At 44.7% G+C, this 22,076-nt stretch overlaps 1 protein-coding gene across 7 annotated transcripts in view; it reads left to right on the top strand.

Moving 5' to 3' along the window:
• The window catches only part of PPP3CB (protein phosphatase 3 catalytic subunit beta), a 95,168-nt gene that overhangs the window by 16,720 nt on the left and 56,372 nt on the right, over positions 1 to 22,076 (top strand). For all 7 annotated transcript variants that reach the window (XM_044299232.1, XM_044299235.1, XM_044299234.1 and 4 more), the window contains exons 2-5: positions 15,893 to 16,093; positions 16,622 to 16,746; positions 20,486 to 20,597; positions 21,699 to 21,844. In XM_044299232.1, the coding sequence (XP_044155167.1) occupies positions 15,893 to 16,093; positions 16,622 to 16,746; positions 20,486 to 20,597; positions 21,699 to 21,844 (584 nt within the window). The remainder of the gene's footprint in view (positions 1 to 15,892; positions 16,094 to 16,621; positions 16,747 to 20,485; positions 20,598 to 21,698; positions 21,845 to 22,076) is intronic.

Below are 22,076 nucleotides of genomic sequence, written 5' to 3'. Positions count from 1 at the left end.
CTCCCTGACCTGTTAACCTTTTCCATACAGCGGTCTGTACGGACCGCTGTATGGAAAGGGTTAAACGGCTGACATCGCATCACCGATGTCAGCCGTTTATACCAGGGTGCCAGCAATGTGCTGGCACCCTGGTATACCCACTAGAAGCCAACGATTATTCAAGGGGAGGCGGGCGGGGGATCGTGATCCCGCCTCCCGCACCGCCTGCGACACCCCCCCTGCACCACCCGCCCACATAATATCATTCAGGGGTGCAGGGGGGGTTAATAAAAACTTAATTTCTGGCATTTTAACGGTTGATCCCCGCGGTCAGAGACCGCGGGGATCAGAATCGGCTAAAAGCGCAGCAAACCGCAGGTCTGAATTGACCTGCGGTTTGCTGCGATCGCCGATACGGGGGGGGTCACATGACCCCCCTCGGCGTTGTGACAGGATGCCGGCTGAATGATTTCAGCCGAAATCCCGTTCGGATTAACCCCCGGGGCGCCGCAATCTTATTTTAAACTCATGACGTACCGGTACGTCATGGGTCCTTAAGGACTCGGGAACCATGCCGTACCGATACGTCCTAAGTCCTTAAGGGGTTAAGTACCAGGACAACATGATGTACCGGTATGTCATGTGTCCCAAACAGGTTAAACTTCTGCTCATTCTGACTTTGAGTCATGTGGAGGGTCCTAAGCAGTGAATGACGGCTATCTCTACATGACCAAGCATACGGAGACTGGGGCAGCAGTTTAAAGGAATAAATTACTCCTACTGAATCTTTTCCCATAAATCAATACACCAGTTTTCTCAGCTCCTCCTGCTCTATAACATGCTCTACAGATAAGACTGCATTTTCATTTTGACAGGTCCTCTTCAGGGTCTCGCTAAGTGGCATTGATGTCGCATGACACAAAAAAGTATGGCTACATGACTGTGTCACAAAATATTTCAATGGTGTCGCAATGTGACGTAGAGTTGTTGCGATACCAAATTTTTGATTCGGTTTCGATACCATGAAAAAGTATTGCGATACTCGATACCATTCGATACCACGCAAAAAAAATAAACAAAAAAAGCCACGTGCATTCCTCATTTTTAAAAATGGCGAATCGCGCAGTTTTTATTTTATTTTTTCTGTTCCGGCATTCACCACCTAGATTTTTTTTTATATTTTAATAGTTTGGACTTTTCTGACGTGGCGACGTAATATGTTTATTATTTATATATTTTATATGTGAAATTGGGAAAAGGGGGTGATTTATACTTCATATTTTAGTGTTTTTTTTTTTTTTTTTTTACACTTTTTATTTAATAACTATTTCCCCTCCTTAGGGGCTAGAACCTGGGATCTTTCATCCCTTTTCCTATTCAGCCTGATAGATCTCTATCAGGGTGAATAGGACTTCACACTGTCCCTGCTGCTCTGTGCTTTGTGCACACAGCATCAGGGATGTTACCATGGCAACCAGGGCTTCTGTAGCGTCCTGGCTGCCATGGTAACCGATCGGAGCCCCAGCATTACACTGCTGGGGCTCCGATCAGAAGCTGCCACTGCACCACCAATGAGGGGAGGGGAGAGGTCCCTGATTTTAATACTGGGGGGTTGAGATGGGCCGGCGCACTGTGCCACCAATGATTTTAATGGGTTGGGGGGCACACTGCACCACCAATGATAATTACCCCTTTATACAGGAGGCGGGTACTGGCAGATCAGCGGCAGTTAACTGCCGCTGATCGCAGCTCCCTGTCAGGGGCAGGGTGCCGGCAATGCGATTCTGCTGCCAGCACCCGCCTCCTGTATGTGTTAAAGACTGACTACTATATGGGACTCCAGACTTCCACTATTAGGCTACACAGAGCGGCGCCCAGCGATGTCTCAGCACTCACCATTAGTCCTGGGCGCCGCTCCGTTCGCCTGCAGTGCTCCATTACTGTCTCCTCTCCTGCTCCACATGCTGCTGATTACTATCGGAGCGATGGGAGGAGACATCAGCTTCACTAGTGGGCGTTCCTTCTCCCTGGCTGTAGCGCTGTCCAATCGCAGCGCAGGGAAAAGGAACGCCCACTAGTGAAGCTGATGTCTCCTCCCATCGCTCCGATAGTAATCAGCAGCATGTGGAGCAGGAGAGGAGACAGTAATGGAGCACTGCAGGCGAACGGAGCGGCGCCCAGGACTAATGGTGAGTGCTGAGACATCGCTGGGCGCCGCTCTGTGTGGAAATAAACCTATCATTGGTGGCGCAGTGCGCCCGCCCCTCCTCCGCCCCTCTCTTCTCATTGCCGCCTTTCCTCCGTGGTGCCGCCCCTCCTCCGCCCCTCTCTTCTCATTGCCGCCCCTCTCTTCTCATTGCCGCCCCTCTCTTCTCATTGCCGCCCCTCTCTTCTCATTGCCGCCCCTCTCTTCTCATTGCCGCCCCTCCTCCGCCCCTCTCTTCTCATTGCCGCCCCTCCTCCGCCCCTCTCTTCTCATTGGTGGCAGCGGCAGCAGCACAGGGGGGAGGGAGGACAGCTTCCTTCTCCCCGTGCTGCTGAGAGAACATGAGCGCGCCGATAGCAGCGCGCTCATGTTCAGAGATACTAGACTGCGCAGAAGCGCAGCCCAGTATCGAAAAAACGGAAATCCCGGTATCGTATCGATACCGGGACAAAAGTATCGATTGGGTATCGAAATTTCGATACCCGCAACAACCCTAATGTGACGTACCACATTCTGCGACTGTTGCGTTGTAACATGTCCCATAGCAACACCATTGAAATTCATTACATGAAATGTCGCACAACTTACTCGTCATGCCATATATGTCACCGTGTAGCTGGACCCTAAAGGCTCATGCACATCACCTGTGTTGTTTTTTTTTTTTTTTTTTTGTCCTCATCCGATAGACATTTTGCTGGTCGGATGCGGACCCATTCACTTCAGTGAATAGAACATGCCCTATATTTGTCCATTTTGCAGCGATAATGACAAATGCGGCCAATATCCATGTTTTGTGGATGCGCAATTTGCAGACTGCAAAACCAGCAACGGCCATGTGCATGAGCCCTATGTTGGATGATGCTCACCTGCTTTTTTTATTCAGTATGTGGGCAAGTCAGGCGGCCATTCATGAGGGTCTCGTCTCAGTCATCGTACATTGTTGGCTTATATCCTATGGATACTCCTGTCAATAGTCCCACTCAACCACAGGGAATGTGTCATCAGAAAATAATCTATTGTTTAAATCACATTTTTATGCTTAAAGGGACACTGACAGGCCCAATAAGCATATTTAGGTATATATATGACAGTACAGGTCTTCTCAAGTGTGTTAAAATCATCTAAGTATCCCCCCTGTCCACCTTATAAATACCGAAAACTAAAGTTTTATAACCTGCTTGTCTCGTCTCCAATCTGCCCAAGGGGCGGCATTTCATCTCAAAATGTGCCCAGCCAGCCGCTCCCAACTGCCGTTCTGAAGCCCCGCCCAGCTCATCAATATTCACTTCGCTGGGCGGCGGCTACAACTCTCCCCGTTTCAAGATCCTGCGCATGGCCAATTCAATCCCCTGGGCAGGTCCTCTGTCTAATCTTCAGCGCGTGCGCCCGGCGGGGTCACATCGCGCCTGCGTACAGACAGTCTGCGTCTTAGGGCTCTTTCACACCTGCGTTCTTTTCTTCCGGCATAGAGTTCCGTCGTCGGGGCTCTATGCCGGAAGAATCCTGATCAGTTTTATCCTAATGCATTCTGAATGGAGAGAAATCCGTTCAGGATGTCTTCAGTTCCGGAACGGAATGTTTTTTGGCCGGAGAAAATACTGCAGCATGCTGCGCTTTTTGCTCCGGCCAAAAATCCTGAAGACTTGCCGCAAGGCCGGATCCGAAATGAATGCCCATTGAAAGGTATTGATCCGGATCCGGCCTTAAGCTAAACGTTTCGTCGCATTGCTGGATACGACGTTTAGCTTTTTCTCAATGGTTGCCGGGACGCTAAAGTCCTGGCAGCCATGGTAAAGTGTAGTGGGGAGCGGGGGAGCAGCATACTTACCGTCCGTGCGGCTCCCGGGGCGCTCCAGAGTGACGTCAGGGCGCCCCAGGCGCATGGATGACGTGATCACATTCTGGAGCGCCCCGGGAGCCGCGCGGACTAAGTATGCCGCTCCCCCGCTCCGACTATGGCAACCAGGACTTTAATAGCGTCCTGGCTGCCCTAGTAACACTGAAAGCATTTTGAAGACAGATCAGTCTTCAAATGCTTTCAGTACACTTGCGTTTTTCCAGATCCGGCGTGTACCTCCGGCAAGTGGAGTACACGCCGCATCCGGACAACGCAAGTGTGAAAGAGGCCTTAGCGGCCACTGCAGCCTCTGCTTATGCGCATGCGCCGGGCATTTGAGTCGGGGAGAGTTGTAGCCGCCGCCCAGCGAAGTGAATACTGATGAGCTGGGCGGGGCTTCAGAACGGCAGTTGGGAGCGGCTGGCTGGGCGCATTTTGAGATGAAACGCCGCCCCTTGGGCAGATTAAAGACGAGACAGGCAGGTTATAAAATTTTAGTCTTCGGTATTTATAAGGTGGACAGGGGGGATACTTAGATGATTTTAACACACTTGATAAGACCTATACTGTCATATATATATATATATATTTATGTACCTAAATATGCTTATTGGGCCTGTGTCCCTTTAACATATTTTTTAAAGAATTTTTTTAGTTTTTAATTTTCCATGTCAATATCTATATTTAAACATAAATCCCTGCAGTTTTCACACTGGCCACTAACCCTAGGATATATATATTCTAATCCTGCCTGTAATGATACCACCTCTGTGTATAGATAAGACTGTATCCACCATTCACAATAGATGATTGTCAAAGCTTGCCTATCCTTCCCTTGTACAATGACCTCTGCACAGGTCACAGAGCATGCCTAGAAAACTTTCCTATAGAAGTCAATGAGGTCTCCTGACCATCGTGTCTATGGCCCATGGGGCTGCCGTGAAGAAGTTGTTTTAGGCTTTGTAAATGCTGTGAAGAACAGCTCAGGCAAGATGGCTGCCCCCATAGTCATGTTCAGGGAAGAGAATAAATCTGCAAAAAGAAAATAGAAACAGATTAGATAAAAAGGACGTGTCACTATCTGTTTTTAACTGGCAGATAAGATTTTTGGTGACATAATTCTATAAATGGATGAAACTGGCTGTCGGGTAAATTTATGAAGCCTGTGTTGTAACGGTGTACAATCGTGCCCAAATCTTTACACCTCAATGTTTTTAGACCTAACGCTCCATCCCTTCATTGCCATATGTAAGGAGCTGTTCTTTAGAGGCAATTCTTCTAGGGGAGAATGCCTCCGTGTATCTGATGGAGAGTGTGTTTATTTATTTTTTGTTGTTGTTTTTTTTTTATTTTTATTTTTTTTTACTTTGTACGGAGTCAGAAATGAACAATAAGAGACCCCTGTATGCTTTTAGTAGAAGTTGGAGTCGTACAGAGATACAAGGCCATACGTTTGCACTGGCACCATATTATGACTCCATGGAACTTGGAGGTTACCGTGATTTTAAAGGCCATCGGTAACTGATCGGTGGGGTCTGACACCTGGGACCTCCACCGATCAGCTGTTGGAGGTGGCAGCGCTTGCAATATAGATGCGGGTTTCTCCAGCTTTGCCTAGGCCATGTGATGACACGTTCATCAGTCACATGGCCTAGGCGCAGCTCAGCCATATTGAAGTGAAAGGGACTGGACTGCAATACCAAGCACAGCCACTATACAATTTATGGCACTGTGCTTGGTGAGCTGTGAGAAGGCTGCAGCGCTCACTGGAGCTGATGGGTGGGGTTCCCGGGTGTCGAACCATGACCGATCAGATAGTGATAACCTATCCTGAGGATAGGTCATTAATATTAAAGGGGTTATTCTATACCTAAAATATCCCCCAAATATATAGTTCCAGATACCTGCAGGGCTGCCGTAGGCCACCACGGGGACAAACCCCCTTGAGGCCCCCTGCTATTGGCTGCTCCTCCGTTTGCCAGATGTTTTGATGTGAGCGACTGAGAGATGCAGCGGCGGTGGTGCAGACATCTGGAGCGACGCTGGTGACTGAGAGCAGGTAAGTATAATCCATACAAGGTGCCTGGGCATTGGGGGGGGGGGGGAGGATTATTTTAGATACCAGATAACCCCTTCCTGACGTGACGTACTATTACGTCATGGAAGTCAGTAACTTGCTGCATTTTGACGTAATAGTACGTCATGGTGATCGGGCGGGCACCGATGACCGAGACATAGAAGGGGTTTGGTGAGGGAGCCCATCGAGTCCCCACGCTGCTGTAGCGGGGACCCGATGTGTGACAAGGAAACCCGATGCCGAGGCAACCTGTTAGAATATTACACAGAGTAATACACTAACAGGCAATGCATTACAATACAGATGTGTTGAAATGCATTGCAGAGGGAATCAGACCCCCAAAAGTTGAAGTCCCAGAGTGGGACAGAAATAAAGTAAAAAAAAATAAAGTGTTTATAATAAAATAGTTTCAAGTAAAAAAAAAAAATGAAAAAAAAACGCCCCTTTCCCCAGACTTCATAATAAAAAATAAAAAAAGGAAAAACGCACATATAAGGTATCGCCGCATCCGTAACGACCGGCTCTATAAATAGATCACATGATCCACTCCGTTTGATAAACACCATAAAAAAATAAAATAAAAACTGTCAAAAATAAGCCAAATTTGTCACCTTACATCACAAAAAGTGCAACACTAAGCAATCAAAAAGGCATATGTCGAACAAAATGGTACCAATGAAAGTCACCTCATCCCGCAAACAATGACACCCTGCATAAGAAAATTGCTGAAAGAATAAAAAAAACTATAGCTCTCAGAACATGTAGACACTAAAACATAATTTGTGTAAAAGTTAAATAAATAAGAAAAAGTATACATATTGAGTATTGCCACATCCGTAACGATCTTCTCTATAAAAATATCACATGACCTAACCCCTCAGGTGAACGCTGTAATAATACCGTAAATAAATAAAAGCTGTGCCAAAATGAAATTATTGGTGACCTTGCCCCTTAAAGTGTAATAATGAATGATCAAAAAATCATGTACCCAAAAATGGTACCAATAAAACTTGCACCTTATCCCCTTGTTTCCAAAATGGGGTCACTTTTTAAGACTTTCTACTGTAAGGGTGCATCAGGGGGCCTTCAATGGGACATGGCATCTAAAAACCCGTCCAGCAAAATCCGCCTGCCAAAAACCATATGGCGCTCCTTTTCTTCTGCACCCTGCTGTGCGCCCTTACATCACTTTACGACCACATGTGGGGTGTTTCTGTAAACCGCAGAATCAGGGTAATAAATATTGAGTTTTGTTTGGCTGTTAACCCTTGATGTGTTAAAGAAAAAAATTGATTAAAATGCTAAATCTGCTAAAAAAGTGAAATTTAGAAATGTTATCTCCATATTCCTTTAATTATTGTGGAACACCTAAACAGTTAACAAAGTTTGTAAAATCAGTTTTGAGTAACTTGAGGAGTGTAGTTTCTACAATGGAGTCATTTATGGGGGGTTTCTACTATGTAAGCCTCACAAAGTGACTTCAGACCTGAAATGGTCCTTAAAAAGTGGGTTTTGGAAATTTTTTGCATTTAAGTTTAAGCATTGATTCTAAATTTGTAAGCCTTCTAACGTCCTAAAATGAAGCCAACATAAAGTAGACATATGGGGAATGTTAAGAAATATTTTATGAGGTATAGGGCTGCAACGAGTACTCTGTTAAATCGAGTAATTTGACACCAAAAAATCCTCTATGCAAATTTTTGGCATTGAATATTTGTTTGTCACGTGACCATGGAGCGGGAGTGAAACGCTTGCTATAACTCCCGCTCCGTGGTCTCCAGCTGGCCCGAATGTGTTCTGAATACTCGCCTTTCCAGCAAGGGGCCTCCAGACTCTCCACAGCACGTCGGAACGATGGAGTGTCGGCGGTGGCGCCCCTGCTGTAAAGGTAAGAGGGTGAGCTCTGTACACAGTGGCACCCTTACTTGAGCTGGATTTCCAATCACCGCAGAAGGCTTATTAAAGCGCTGCATTACTAACTTATGATGGAAATTTAGACAGCAAATACGGAGCTGTCAGCAACCGCTGGATAAATAGTCCTGACAAGCATTAATAACAGCGGAGGATGACAGTTATCAAACGTAAACTGCACTCCTGGATTGTATTTACAGTTCTCTGCCGTCCAGAGCCCCTGCACTCACTTCTGGGGGACCTCTGCCAAATGGCATATCTCAGATCTTCAATAACGCAAATCGGGGTACAAGATAATAACATTACAGGCACTTGGAGGGGCAGGAAAAGGACATGCTGACCATTGGGGTGACAGCGTAATGACACTGGGTGACAGGACATTGATACATTAACACACAACAATCATACACAGACTCTTCAAAGGACAGGCCAAAGATGTGCTAACACTTAAGGCACAGGACAATGACATGTTGACACTTGGGGTGATGGAGTAATGACACATGGTGACTGATGGCACTGGGGGATTGGAGCTGATGGCACTGGGGGATACAAAGTGTTAAGGACTGATGGCAGGGGGTCTGATGAGTTTTTATAAAGGAAAACAGTCTATTAATTCATTTTTTCTTATTGGAGTACTCTATTAATCGTAAAAAATAATCTGTAGAATACTCTATTACTAAAATAATAGTTTTCTGCCGCCCTAATGAGGCATCACTTTTTGTTTTAAACGGAGATAAATAGAAATTTCGAAAATTGCGAATTTTTAAAATGTTTGGGTAAATTTGGGATTTTTTCATAAATAAAGGTGAAATATATTGACTCAAATTTATCTATCATGAAGTACAATCTCAGAATGACCTGGATAAATAAGTGTTCTAAAGCTATTACCACATAAAGTGACACATGTCAGATTTGCTAAAGATGACCTAGGCAGAATGGTGAAAACTGGCCCGGGGTTAAAGGGCTAGTCCCATCTCGGACAATGGGGGCATATCCTCTGGGACCAGCACCTATTCTCTAAAACAAGCCTAGGAAGCGTTGGCTAGCAGTGGCGTGCTCAGCAATGTTCTTGTGCGGCCACCTCTTCTATTCACTTCTATGGTGCTGCCGGACATGGCCAGCTATTTTCGGCGGCCCTGTAGAAATGAATGGAGGGCAGCCACACATATGTGGTGCACCCTCCTTCATTTTGTCGGCTTTGTTTACGAGATAGGCGCGGGTCCCACCTTTAGAAGCCGTGCCTATCAGACAATGGGGGCATTTCCTAGCGATTTGCCCCCATTGTCTGAGATGGTAAAACTTCTTTAAAATCTCGGAAAACAATTTTAAATTAAGCAGTAATAGTTTCATGTACGTAAGACCTTATTCATTAACGGCATAAGGCATACACTATGTAGCTAGTCTGGAAGTTTGTATGTGTTGCACACATCTCTTTGGCATCTCATTTCATCCATTGCAAAATTTGCTTGAAATGTGCTTTACCGGTTTTGCATTGTACAGGACTTTTTCAGGGCACGTTCCACAACTGAAACTCCACAGCAGATATGTGTGAACATAACCCAGAGGAGACTTTTGTTATGTAAACCCACTTGTGATACTGGTTTCAGTGGACCTAAAGCTGGCAAATGTATGGCATAATCACCGGCAGATGCAGATTCTGTGGGGTCACTATCTTCTCCACAAAAGTCAGTTTAAAAGACAAGTACGACCACTTCTGTATTCTGTCAATGGGAACAACAGAAACGCAGAATTGGTCATCATCGCGGATTCTCATGAGGAAAAACCGCAGCGTAATACAGTACTGGCAAAGCGTATGACAAATCTCATGTACACTTTGTTTTTTTATTCTGATTAATTGATTGACCCACCATGTGTATTTTGAAATTTGGAACGTGTCAATTTTTTTGTGTGATTTTTGGTGTAGACTTCACCCTTTTCAGTGGACGGTTAAGATCTGTGGCAAAACCGTGTCAAATCCACAACAAAAAACACACAACACATGAGTCCTGATTTATCATACCTTCACTCCAGAATTCTGGTGTCAAAAATAAGGCTTTTGTGACCAGTTTTGTAATGCGGTCCAGATTTATCATTGAGACTTTTAAAAGAAAGAAGTCGCAATCTCCCTCAAGGAGGAGGGTGGAGTAGGAAAACTGGACAAATGTGTTAGGTCTAAGGCTAGGGCGACACGACAACACATATGGTACAATTACAGTGCAACATGTGTCGCGCGACAATTTTTATGATGAGCCTATGGTGTCGCACTGTGATGCGACAGTTGCAGAAAAACCTATCTTGGATGGATTTTTTGCTACTGTCATTTCGCACTGCGACACCATAGACTATCATTATAAAAATAGTCGTGGTACACATGTCGTCATGTAGCCCTAGCCTAAGGATAAGCCAAATTTATCAAGTGACATGAGACATTTGATAAAGTACAACGACGCAGACTAAAGCAAAACTGACTTCAAATTTTCCCCTCATGATAAATCTCCCCCATGGTTTTTGGTGCTGATTGGATGCAAAAACACACAAAAAAACCGAGCAGAATTTCTGTTTTGAATTCTGCACTTGTGTGCAGGTGCTATAAAGGGTTTTTCCACAGGATGGGCCTTCAATATGAGTTCAGCCCTGTTCCCCTGTCACTGCTGTTCTGCAGTATCTCCAGCACCAGAACTGCACAGCGCTGCAGCTATTCACATCAGTGGACAGAGCTTTGTATTGGCGGCATCGGAGCTACTGCAGAACAGCTGATTAGCGGGGTGTTAGACCACCACCTATCAGATAACGATAGGACATCAATATAGAAGTATTGGAAAACCCCTTTATTGCATTTAGTTGTCACACATTTTTGACATCATTTATATACATATCTTTTGGATCTAGCTAAGTGCAGTCTTTTGTACGCTTTCCAATTGGGGCAGATTTACAAAGAAAATGTGCCAGTTTTTTGGGTACAATTTTTACATTTTACAGATTCACAGTTTGTGCATGAGGTCTTAAAGGTGTATTAGACACCTCGATGCCGCAGATGATTCCGAGAGGTAACACAATCGTCATATAGTTAGCGGAGGACACCGCTGCTATTACATGCAGCAATGTCCTCAGTGACATTGTGAGTAGCGATGTCTGTGCCATCACTCGTCCCCATCCAGGGCAGTGGTGTGCTGACCATTTTTGAGGAGTATTTTTACCCGAGGAGAAGTACGAAAGTTGCGGTAATTTAAATACATAATATATAGGCCTGCCCTTGGTTTCCAGGGTCCTTGCGCAGTGTGCCTGGCTCTCCTTGCTGCAGCCACCCCAGAGAGCCGGCCTCTCCTCCTTCCAGCTTCCGCTGGCTTCCCCTCCTGTAGGACCTGTATCTCTCCAGCGCTCGCCCAAAATAACCAATCGCAAAGCTCCTTGCTATGAAGAGCTTTGCTATTGGTTACTTTAAGCACAGGCAGCATCGCTGCGCTGCCCCTACCGTTCACAGTGCTCACTGCGCTGATGAATGTGAGGGAAAAGACTAAAGCGTATTGGTACTCCTTAGACTTTGTACAGGGAGTAAAATCGCTTTAACACGCGTCTGTGATGCTTGTACAGGCATTATTGCGACCTGCTGTGGACCAAGGTCATTAGCCATGCTTTTGTAGCTTACAGCATCTCTATAGCACATCTTCTGAAAGTTGTTTGCATTGAGTACAGTCAGTAATCCGGATTGGTGTGTCTTTAATGGGCCGAGTGCCTGTGAAAGCCACATTTCTACTTTCTACTTATCGCTTTAGATAGGATTACTATCGGAGCAACAATACGGCCCAGTCAGATACAAAATCAATGTAATAATGATGGCCCAAACCTAGCTACACAGTATTGACTGCAAAAATACCATTTTGGGGTACTTTCACACTAGCGTTTTTCTTTTCTGGCCTAGACTTCAGTTGCAGGGGCTCTATACTGGAAAATAACTGATCAGGCATATCCCCATGCATTCTGAATAGAGAGCAATCCGTTCAGGATGTCTTCAGTTCAGTCATTTTGACTGATCAGGCAAAAGATAAAACCGCAGCATGCTACGGTTTTATCTACGGCAAAAAAAACCTGAAGACTTGCCGGAATGCCGGATCCGTTATGCGCAGACCGAAAAAAAGGTGAAAAAAGTAAATGCCGGATCCGTTTTGCCGGATGACACAGGAAAGACGGATCCGGCATTCCAATGCACTTTTTTGACTGATCAGGCATTTTCAAGACTGATCAGGATCCTGATCAGTCTTACTAATACCATCAGTTGGCATACGTTCTGCCTGATCCGGCGAGAGCGAGCAGGTGGAGTCTCATCACACTGCATCTGAGGGCAGCCATGACAGACCAGTGACACAGAAATGCTGTCCCCTCATGTCGCAGGGTCTCCATGTTTTCCTATGTGATGCAGGAGGCAGGGGGAGACCAGTGTGAAGCTACATCTCAAAAAACTGAACTGGAGTCAGCACTCGCAGATGGCAGATGTATATAACTGCAGCTGATCACTGTATACACTCACCTACCATCTACACTCCTGATCCTTTACATAGGGGAGAATTATACCTTCGACAGACTACAGTGGCTCCCTGAAACAGGACTTGGACCCCCCTGATGTGATAATGATGACCTATCCTGACGATACGCCGTCAATATCTTATCCAGGATAACCCCTTTGACAGGATCTGGCTATGAATTACCAGACAATTCAGTTCTATGCAGCTCTTTCCGGGTTTAGCTGGGTTAATTAGGTGCACTCCAAACAAAAAGGCGCAGTCTTACTCCAGTGGTCGATGGGGTTTAAAATCTGGAGTAATATCTCTAGACATAAGTACTATGTTCAAAGATGAGCCAAATGTATCAAACACCATGCAACGTTAGGCTACTTTCACACTTGCGTTCAGAGCTCATATAATGCAGACGGTGGCTCCGTTCAGTACGGATCCGTCTGCATTATATTGTTAAAATATTTCTAAGTGTGAAAATGGCCTCAGACGGATCCGTCCAGACTTTCAATGTAAAGTCAATGGGGGACGGATCCGTTTGAAGATTGAGCCATAGTGTGTCATCTTCAAACGGATCCGTCCCCATTGACTTACATTGTAAGTCTGGACGGATCCGCACGCCTCCGCATGGCCAGGCGGACACCTGAACGCTGCAAGCAGCGTTCAAGTGTCCGCCTGCTGAGCGGAGGCTGAACGCTGCCAGACTGATGCATTCTGAGCGGATCCGCATCCACTCAGAATGTATTAGGGCTGGACGGAAGCGTTCGGGTCCGCTTGTGAGCCCCTTCAAACGGAGCTCACAAGCGGACACCCGAACGCTAGTGTGAAGGTAGCCTTAGACAAATTGGGCACGTTGAACCAACAACACTGACTTAAAAAATCCCCCACAGAGTGGACCAATGGCCTGGTCAGGAACAGGGGGGGATTAAGGGTAAATGCGGACAATCCGCGATGAAATCCACAGGTGTCTGCAGGGAAATCCGTGCGGTCAGTCCGCATCAATTAGTGCAGATTTTCCGAATGCGGATTTTACTCTCCCCATTGAAGTGAATTGAGAAAATCCGGTCAGGAAAAATAAAATAAATTCACATGCTACGGATTTTAAAATCCACACCGTAGGTCAAAATCATGTGAATAAGAATTTCAAATCTTCATAGATTACAATCTACATGACCTATGGTGCGGATTTTACGCATGCAAATACGTGCGGAAAATCCACACACAATCCTGATCGTGTGCATTTACCCTAAATGAGCAACCGTGACAAAGACCCCTGTATGTTGCAGCGAGAGCACATCCTCCCCTCTCCAGGTTTAGGGTGGACATGCTTTGTACATGTATTATCTACAATGCAATCTGCTGATTCTTGGAGCTGACCAGAGAGATATTTACTGTATATAATGATTGTGTAGAAATATTGGTGATCACTCAGAATATCTGCCTCCAAAAGCTAATAGATGCATGTCGTATGGCTGGCCAAATCCCAAAAGTGATCCGGAGGGTAGATAGCATTCAGCAAACTGCTCTATCCCCAATTTCCCCATAGATCATGCATATTTGTGTTGGCTGCATTTCATTTTTATCGCCGTGGGAATCATGAGCAGAAAAGGGATGTTCTGCCTGACAAACATTTAATTCCTGGATCCTCTAAAAATGATCTAATGTGTATTGTGAGCCTAAACTGTATGGGCAACTGCAGTGCTGCACCTCATCTGTACTTGTCCTGTTCCCCTTAGATAGATGATACTTACTGATTCTGGGAAGAATCCATTTAATAAGGCCCAAATTATTGTATATATGGAATTATATTCCCCAGTAATTTATGGCGGTTGGGTTATACAGTAGATATTGTTATATCCATTTTTGTGGCAGCTACATGACAACCACTGTGGCGTTTTGACTGTCGTCTTGCTTTCTCAGACTCTTGAATAGCTAAATCTGCTTAGTTTTGTAACGAACACTGGGGATGTCTCATGGCATCACTGAGCAGATAACATCCAGATAGTTGGAAAAGATGTGTAAGGCTACTTTCACACTTGCGGCAGAGTGATCCAGCAAGCAGTTCAGTTGCCGGAACTGCCTGCCGGATCAGGCAATCTGCATGCAAAAGGACAGCATTTGTAGACTGATCCGGATGCGGATCCGTCTCACAAATGCATTGCAAGAACGGATCCGTCCATTTCAATGGGGCTGTGTACATGAGCGATGTTTTTCATGCATCACTTGTGCGTTGCGTGAAAATCGCAGCATGTTCTATATTCTGCATTTTTCACCTAACGCAGAGGCCCCATAGAAGTAGTGAATGGGGCTGCGTGAAAATCGTATGCAAGTGCAAATACAATGCGATTTTCGCGGATGGTTGCTAAGTAGATTGATAATTAATGGGGTCCTGGGGCTCATTCCTATTTAAATCCATTTACTTTATTATTTTTCATTATAACATGGTTATAATGGAAAATAATAGGATTATTTTAATACAGAATGCTAAGTAAAATGTCCATTGAGGGTTAAAAAAAAAATAACTCGCCTCATCCACTTGATCACGCAGTCGGGATCATCTTCCTTCTTCAAGGTTCTTCTATCTTCGTTCAGCAAGATCTGCGCAGACGTCACCACGTGGTGAGCGAGATGACGTCAGCGCAGGTCCTGCAAGATGAAGAAAGACTATAACGGCTGCGCGATCAAGTGGATGAGGTGAGTAATTTTTATGTTTTTTAACCCTCAATGGACATTTTACTAAGCATTCTGTATTAAAGAATGCTGTTATTTTCCCTTATAACCATGTTATAAGGGAAAATAATCTACAGAACACCGAACCCAAACCCGAACTTCAGTGCAGAATTCCGGGTACCAACATTCAGTTTTTTTTATTCCGCGCGTGCAAAACGCTTTGCACTCGCGCGGGAAAAAAACTGAACAACGCAATCGCAGACAAATTGCGTGCGAACTCGCCCGCAACGCATCCGGACTGACTCCGGCACGCTCGTCTGCAAGGGGCCTTAGGGTACTTTCACACAGCAGATTTTTATGCTGTCAGAATCCACCCAGAATCCAGCACCTGCTGCGGTATCAGTCCAGCCAGTGCGCCAAGAAGCGACATGTCCCTTCTTGGCACAATTGTGGTTTTAAATCGCCGGCCTGCAAACTGCAGCGCTGCCTCCTATGGAAAACAGTGGGAGGCAGACAACACGCGGTGTCCGTGCCAAAATTCTGCTGTGTGAAAGGGCCCTTACTACGTGAAGCTGCAAGCGGCTCCTCTTGCCATAGCATTGTATTTATGGTGTTTCTGTGTGTCTTCTGTTGGTAAGTTTAGGTTTAGTCCTGTGCTTTCTTGTGTTTTGTTATTTGGATATTAACCCGTTTTCTTTTTGCAGCTGTCCCCTTTCCCCCAACACACCGATTAACGTCCGAAGAAGTATTTGATATTGATGGAAAACCCAGAGTGGACGTTTTGAAGAACCACTTAATAAAGGAAGGCCGGGTAGATGAAGAAATTGCACTTCGGATAATCAATGAAGGTGCTGCAATTTTAAGAAGAGAGAAGACAATGATAGAAGTTGAGGCGCCTATAACAGGTGAATGTGTTTTACTTCTACTGAACCCCAGGTACATGTAGTACTTTCTGCCAAATAGTTGCTGGGGTTATCTCCGGAATAATTATTAACTTACTGTTAGATCATGCAACATAATATTTTTTCTTTTCGGTTGGAATAGCTTGAAAACAATGCTCCTGTGTCTAGGTATTTTTGTTAGATACTTGTTATGGCACCCTATTGAATGCCCCTCAGAACTTCCCTCTCCTATCATCAGAGGCAGTGATCACATGTATCTCTTCCCCATCCCCCTCATCTTCTGGTACACAGGTGGTGGAATTTATCCAAGACTGAGTGTGATATAAAGAGGATGCTTGGCGAGCACAAATGTGTTTTTTTTTTTTTTTTTTTTTTTTTCTTCAAGATTTTAGTTTACATGGGCTAAAAACTGTGAAAGTGATTGAAAAAAATATATAATTTATTTTAGTAATGAATGGTCTGTTTGTCTGTAAAAAATGCAGTAGTTTCATATGTTTATCTTCAAACTGTTATTTTCTGCTCTTTCTCTAGTGTGCGGTGATATTCATGGGCAGTTCTTTGACTTAATGAAGTTGTTTGAGGTGGGAGGCTCGCCCGCTAACACAAGATACCTCTTCTTGGGCGACTATGTAGACAGAGGATATTTTAGTATAGAGGTAAAATTCAGTTTTTTATCTCCAAATGTGTTTTAATACGATTTTAGTATTGACATACATGTGATATTATAACATAGTAACATAGTTTATAAGGCTGAAAAAAGAAATCTGCCCATCCAGTTCGACCTGTTATCCTGCAAGTTGATCCAGAGGAAGGCAAAAAAAAAACTGAGGTAGAAGCCACTTTTCCCCACTTTCCCTAAATTTCCTTCCTGACTCCAATCAGGATAACTCCCTGGATCAACGACCCCCTCTAGCTATAGCCTGTAATATTATTACACTCCAAAAATACATCCAGGCCCCTCTTGAACTCTTTTATTGTACTCAACATCACCACTGCCTCAGGCAGAGAGCTCCATAGTCTTACTGCTCTTAGGCCTTTTTCACACGGGCGTCCCGGATTTGCTCCAGATGCGTTGTGTGTGCATTGCAGGAAACCGGCGCGAGTGCGCACGCAATTTCAGTCAGTTTTGACTGCCACTGCGTTGCATTGTTCAGTTTTTATCGCACAGGTGCAATGCGTTTTGCACGCGCATGATAAAGAACTGAATGTGGTACCCAGAGACGAATCCGGACTTCTTCACTGAAGTTCGGGTTTAGGTTCGGTGTTTTGATGTTATCATTTTCCCTTTATAACTTGGTTATAAGGGAAAATAGTAGCATTCTTAATAAAGAATGCTTAGTAAAATGTTGCTTGTTTTTATTTTTTTAACCCCTCAATCACCTCATCCACTTGATCGCGCAGCCAGCATCGTCTTCTTTCTTCTGCTTTGAGGACCTGCAAAATGACCTTTGACGTAATCACGCTCACCACGTGGTGAGCGCGGTGACATCAGAGCAGGTCCTGCTGAATAAAGATAGAAGATCCTTCTATCTTCATTCAGCAGGACCTGCGCTGCCGTCACCACGCTGACCATGTGGTGAGCGCGACTACGTCATCAAAGGTCCTTTTGCAGATCCTGAGAGAAGAAGCAAGAGGAGGATGCCGGCTGCGCGATCAAGTGGATGAGGCGAGTTAACTTCTTTTATTTTTTTTTAAACCCTCAATCGACATTTTAGTAAGCATTCTGTATTAGGAATGCTAATTTCCCTTATAACCATGAATTTACTTTAATGGGGTCCGGGGTTGCTCATCCCTATCATCTCCTAGCAACTATGCGTGAAAATCGCACAACATCCGCACTTGCTTTGCGGATGCTTGCGACTTTCACGCAGCCCCATTCATTTCTATGGGGCCTTCGTTGCGTGAAAAATGCAGAATATAGAACCTGCTGCGATTTTACACGCAACACACAAGTGATGCGTGAAAATCACAGCTCATCTGCACAGGCCCATTAAAGTGAATGGGTCCAGATTTAGTGCGGGTGCAATGCGTTCACCTCACGTATTGCACCCGCGCGGAAGAATCCTCTTCTATGTTTGTGTACAAACCTTCTTTCTTTCCTCCAGACGCAGAGGACGTCCCCTCGTCACAGTCACAGTCCTGGGGATAAATAGATGATGGGAGAGATCTCTGTACTGTCCCCTGATATATTTATACATAGTTATTATATCTCCCCTCAGTCGTCTTTTTTCTAAAGTAAATAAACCTAATTATTTAATTTGCCATGCCATGTGTAAGTGATACCTGCATCAAGTTTTACTCTCTGGTTGATCACTCTGTCGTATAGAAGGTCGGTCTTCTTGACGATGTAAGAATAATTATTGCTCACTGCCAAGTTTACATTTTTTTGAATCTCATTTTGAATATGAAATGTGTGCTAGTAATGTTCAGCAAGCATACAATGCAAACTTTTGTTTTGTAGTCCTGTACTGGGGTTAGGTCAAGACCACCTAGCCCCTTAAAGAGGTTCTACACCTTTTGATTACTGATGATCTATACATTGGATAGGTCAGCAGGGGTCTGACACCTAGGACCCCCCGTCGATCAGCTGTTTGAGGAGGCATCGGCGTTCACAGTAGCACCGCAGCCTTCTCGTTCTTTTCTGCAGGTCAGTGACGTCAAGACTAGTGTTGAGCGAACTTGTGTTTTAAGTTCGGCGTCTAAAGTTCGGGTTGAGGTTATCGAAGTATCCCGTTATGGATTCCGCTACTACGCACCATAACGGAATTTAGAATCCATAACGGGATACTTCGATAACCTGAACTCGAACTTTAGACATCGAACTTAAAACACAAGTTCGCTCAACACTAGTCAAGACTCTTGTCACTGGCCTGGATGCAGCTCAGCCCAGTTCACTTCAGTGGTGCAGAGCCTCGCCCAGGCCAGTGATACTAGTCTTGACGTCACTGGGCCTGCGGGAAAAGCGAGAAGGCAGTGGCACTACTGCGAGCGCCGCTGCCTTCTCAAACAGCTGATCAGCAGTGGTCTTGGGTGTCGAACCCCTGCCGATCAGATGCTGACCTATTCAAAGGATAGCTCATCCACATTGAAGTTGCCTTTAGCTTTAAATTGTCTTTCCTTTCTGAACAACCCACTATTTAACTGCAGCTCCACAGATGCCCCCCCCCCCCTCCCAGCCCCCCAGGGCTAGATATGATGTTTGCTCCAGTGTATAAAGTAGGTTCCTATTAGGGAATATGTAAAATGGTTTTACAGTCTTGCATGAACAAGGCTTAAAAGGTATGTACACCTTTTATGAATAATTTTATTAATTGTTTAGATTCTCTACACGAAAAGTTGAGTAACTTTTACTTTGCATCCTCCACTCAATTGAATTAAAGCCCATATTTTAGTCTACATCGATGTTAAGAATTCAACATCATTGGAAATCGCAGGCAAGCTTAGGCTACTTTCACACTAGCGTTCAGAGCGGATCCGTCTGAGACGGATCCGCTCATATAATGCAGACGGTGGCTCCGTTCAGAACGGATCCGTCTGCATTATATTGTAAAAAAAAATTCTAAGTGTGAAAGTAGCCTGAATGGATCCGTCCAGACTTTTACGTTGAAAGTAAAAGCAGCGTTCAGGTGTCCGCCTGCTGAGCGGAGCGGAGGCTGAACGCTGCCAGACTGATGCATTCTGAGCGGATCCGCGTCCACTCAGAATGCATTAGTGCTGGACGGATGCGTTCGGGGCCGCTTGTGAGCCCCTTCAAACGGAACTCACAAGCGGACACCCGAACGCTAGTGTGAAAGTAGCCTTATCAGACACAGACTTGACAGTATACCTGAGCTCCCATAATGTGTTAGGACACTTTTATTTTCTTATAAAGAGCACACGTGCGAGAGCAGTGCAGACAATGAGCCAGCAGGGAGTGCTATTGGGACTGAAGCTGTGGGTTATAATGCGGAATGTGACTCGGGATCAGTACAAGTGATATAACTATGAACTTACTCAACCTTTTCTGGACCCACTGTTTTCAAGATCTCCGTTTTCATCCCAGTTTAATACTTGCAGAAGCTGAAAACCCCTAAAGACCCAAGTATTTGGTGCAATTGTGTCCAGGCAATTATCTGTGAGGTAAATATGCCAGACATATTGATAGTTTACCGAATATAATTGCAGCAAATTCTCAGCTATGAGAAATATTGGGTCTGCTGGATGTAAGACTGAAACACACAGTATATTCTGATGTCCCCTGACTATTCATTATACAGTGAGGACTTGAAAACCATGTTGGGTTTTGCAGGTGGTTCAGCAGTGATGATGTCATATCGGCTGCAGGGGACTATGTTCATAATTTATGAATAAAAAGTGAGATTATAATTTTTTTTTCTTCCTTTTTGTACCTGACAGTGTGTGTTATATTTATGGGTTCTGAAGATTCTGTACCCCAATACACTCTTTCTTTTGAGAGGCAATCATGAATGCAGGCACCTTACAGAATATTTCACTTTTAAACAAGAATGTAAGTAAGAACTCCCTTTCCTGTCATGTAAGATATTTTCTAAAATGCATTCATTTTCACTCACTGACAAAAAACAACGCTCCCAGATAGAAATGTCAGATTGATTCAAAACACAGCAGGCAGTTATGTCTCAGGCAGATAGGTAAATGACCTCCTGCTTCTGCCTGCTCCGCTAAGCTAAGAGCTGCCATGCAGTCCTCTTACTGTAGCTTAGCGAAACAGGAGCCCACTCCGCTAATCCTGGCATAGTACATGGTACCCATTTGCTATGCCAGGAGTTAGTAATCCTCCGGGGGGTACAGGCAGGAGCAGCAATATGCGCTCCTGCCTGCGCTGCTGCGGCCCCTTTCATAAATTTCACAGTCCGCACTGCGTTCACCGCTGAGCTGTCAGCTGTTCACACAGAACCAAGTTTTAAGCACACAGTGAATGGAGCGCTTTAGGGAGGAAAAAGTATAATGAAAATACAAAATTAATTTGACGTATATATTAGAAAAAGTTTTTAAGGACATCATATAAAAATTTTACACAAAGGTTTAGTTACTCTTAAATGATTACCTACAACTTATGGTCCATGGCACCTTTCATTGTGCCACTGATGCATCATACATGGCATGTGCTTTAATGAAGAACGACAGGACTCAGTGTAAGGCCTCATGCACTCGGCTGTAGATGTTTTTGCAGTGCGCAATTTGCGAATCTGCAAAACACAGGTGCCATGCCGTGTATATTCTGTATTTTGACGAACAGTACGTCCTGCTCTCTGTAGAACTGTCCTATCCTTGTCTGCAAAACGGACAAGAAAGGACATGTTGTCCGCATATTTTGTGGCCCCTATTGAAGTGAATCGGTCTGCATCCAGTCCACAAAAAAGGTGGTGACAGATTTCCTATAAGGGTACGTCTACACAGATTTTTGCCGTGCCCAAAGATCACATTGTAGCAGGGCTGCTATAGGATTGAACAGGCTTGCAGTGTGACTCGCACATTTGCTGCGACCATGACGCATGAGTCGCAAAAAATCCAGCAGTATTTAAATTAATTGAAGTTATGGAAACCTTGGTGTTATTCCTCAATCTTGTGTTTTGACTTTTGTTTTCAGGTAAAATAAAATATTCAGAAAGGGTTTATGAAGCCTGTATGGAAGCATTTGATTGTCTTCCCTTAGCTGCACTTTTAAACCAACAATTTCTTTGTGTCCATGGAGGACTGTCTCCAGAAATACACACGTTAGATGACATTAAACGAGTGAGTATATTCGTAAGCTTTAAATATTGTATTCTCTACTCCTGAATAAGGCCGCATTCACACAATCGTGGGACAGTTGTGCCTGTTTTGCAGACTGCACACTGCCAAGCTGTCTGTGTAGAGGCACAGACCCGGAAACACACTGAAGGGCTTCCATGTGCTACAGAGTCTGTGCCTTCACACCCTAAAAGATAGGACATGTCCTATCTTCTGCCGTATAATGTGGATTACG

The sequence above is a fragment of the Bufo gargarizans genome, chromosome 6 (assembly GCF_014858855.1).
Source record: "Bufo gargarizans isolate SCDJY-AF-19 chromosome 6, ASM1485885v1, whole genome shotgun sequence".
Classification (NCBI taxonomy): Eukaryota; Metazoa; Chordata; class Amphibia; order Anura; family Bufonidae; genus Bufo; species Bufo gargarizans.
The sequence above is the reverse complement of the archived record's forward strand: the minus strand, read 5'-3'. Positions and strand labels throughout refer to the sequence as shown.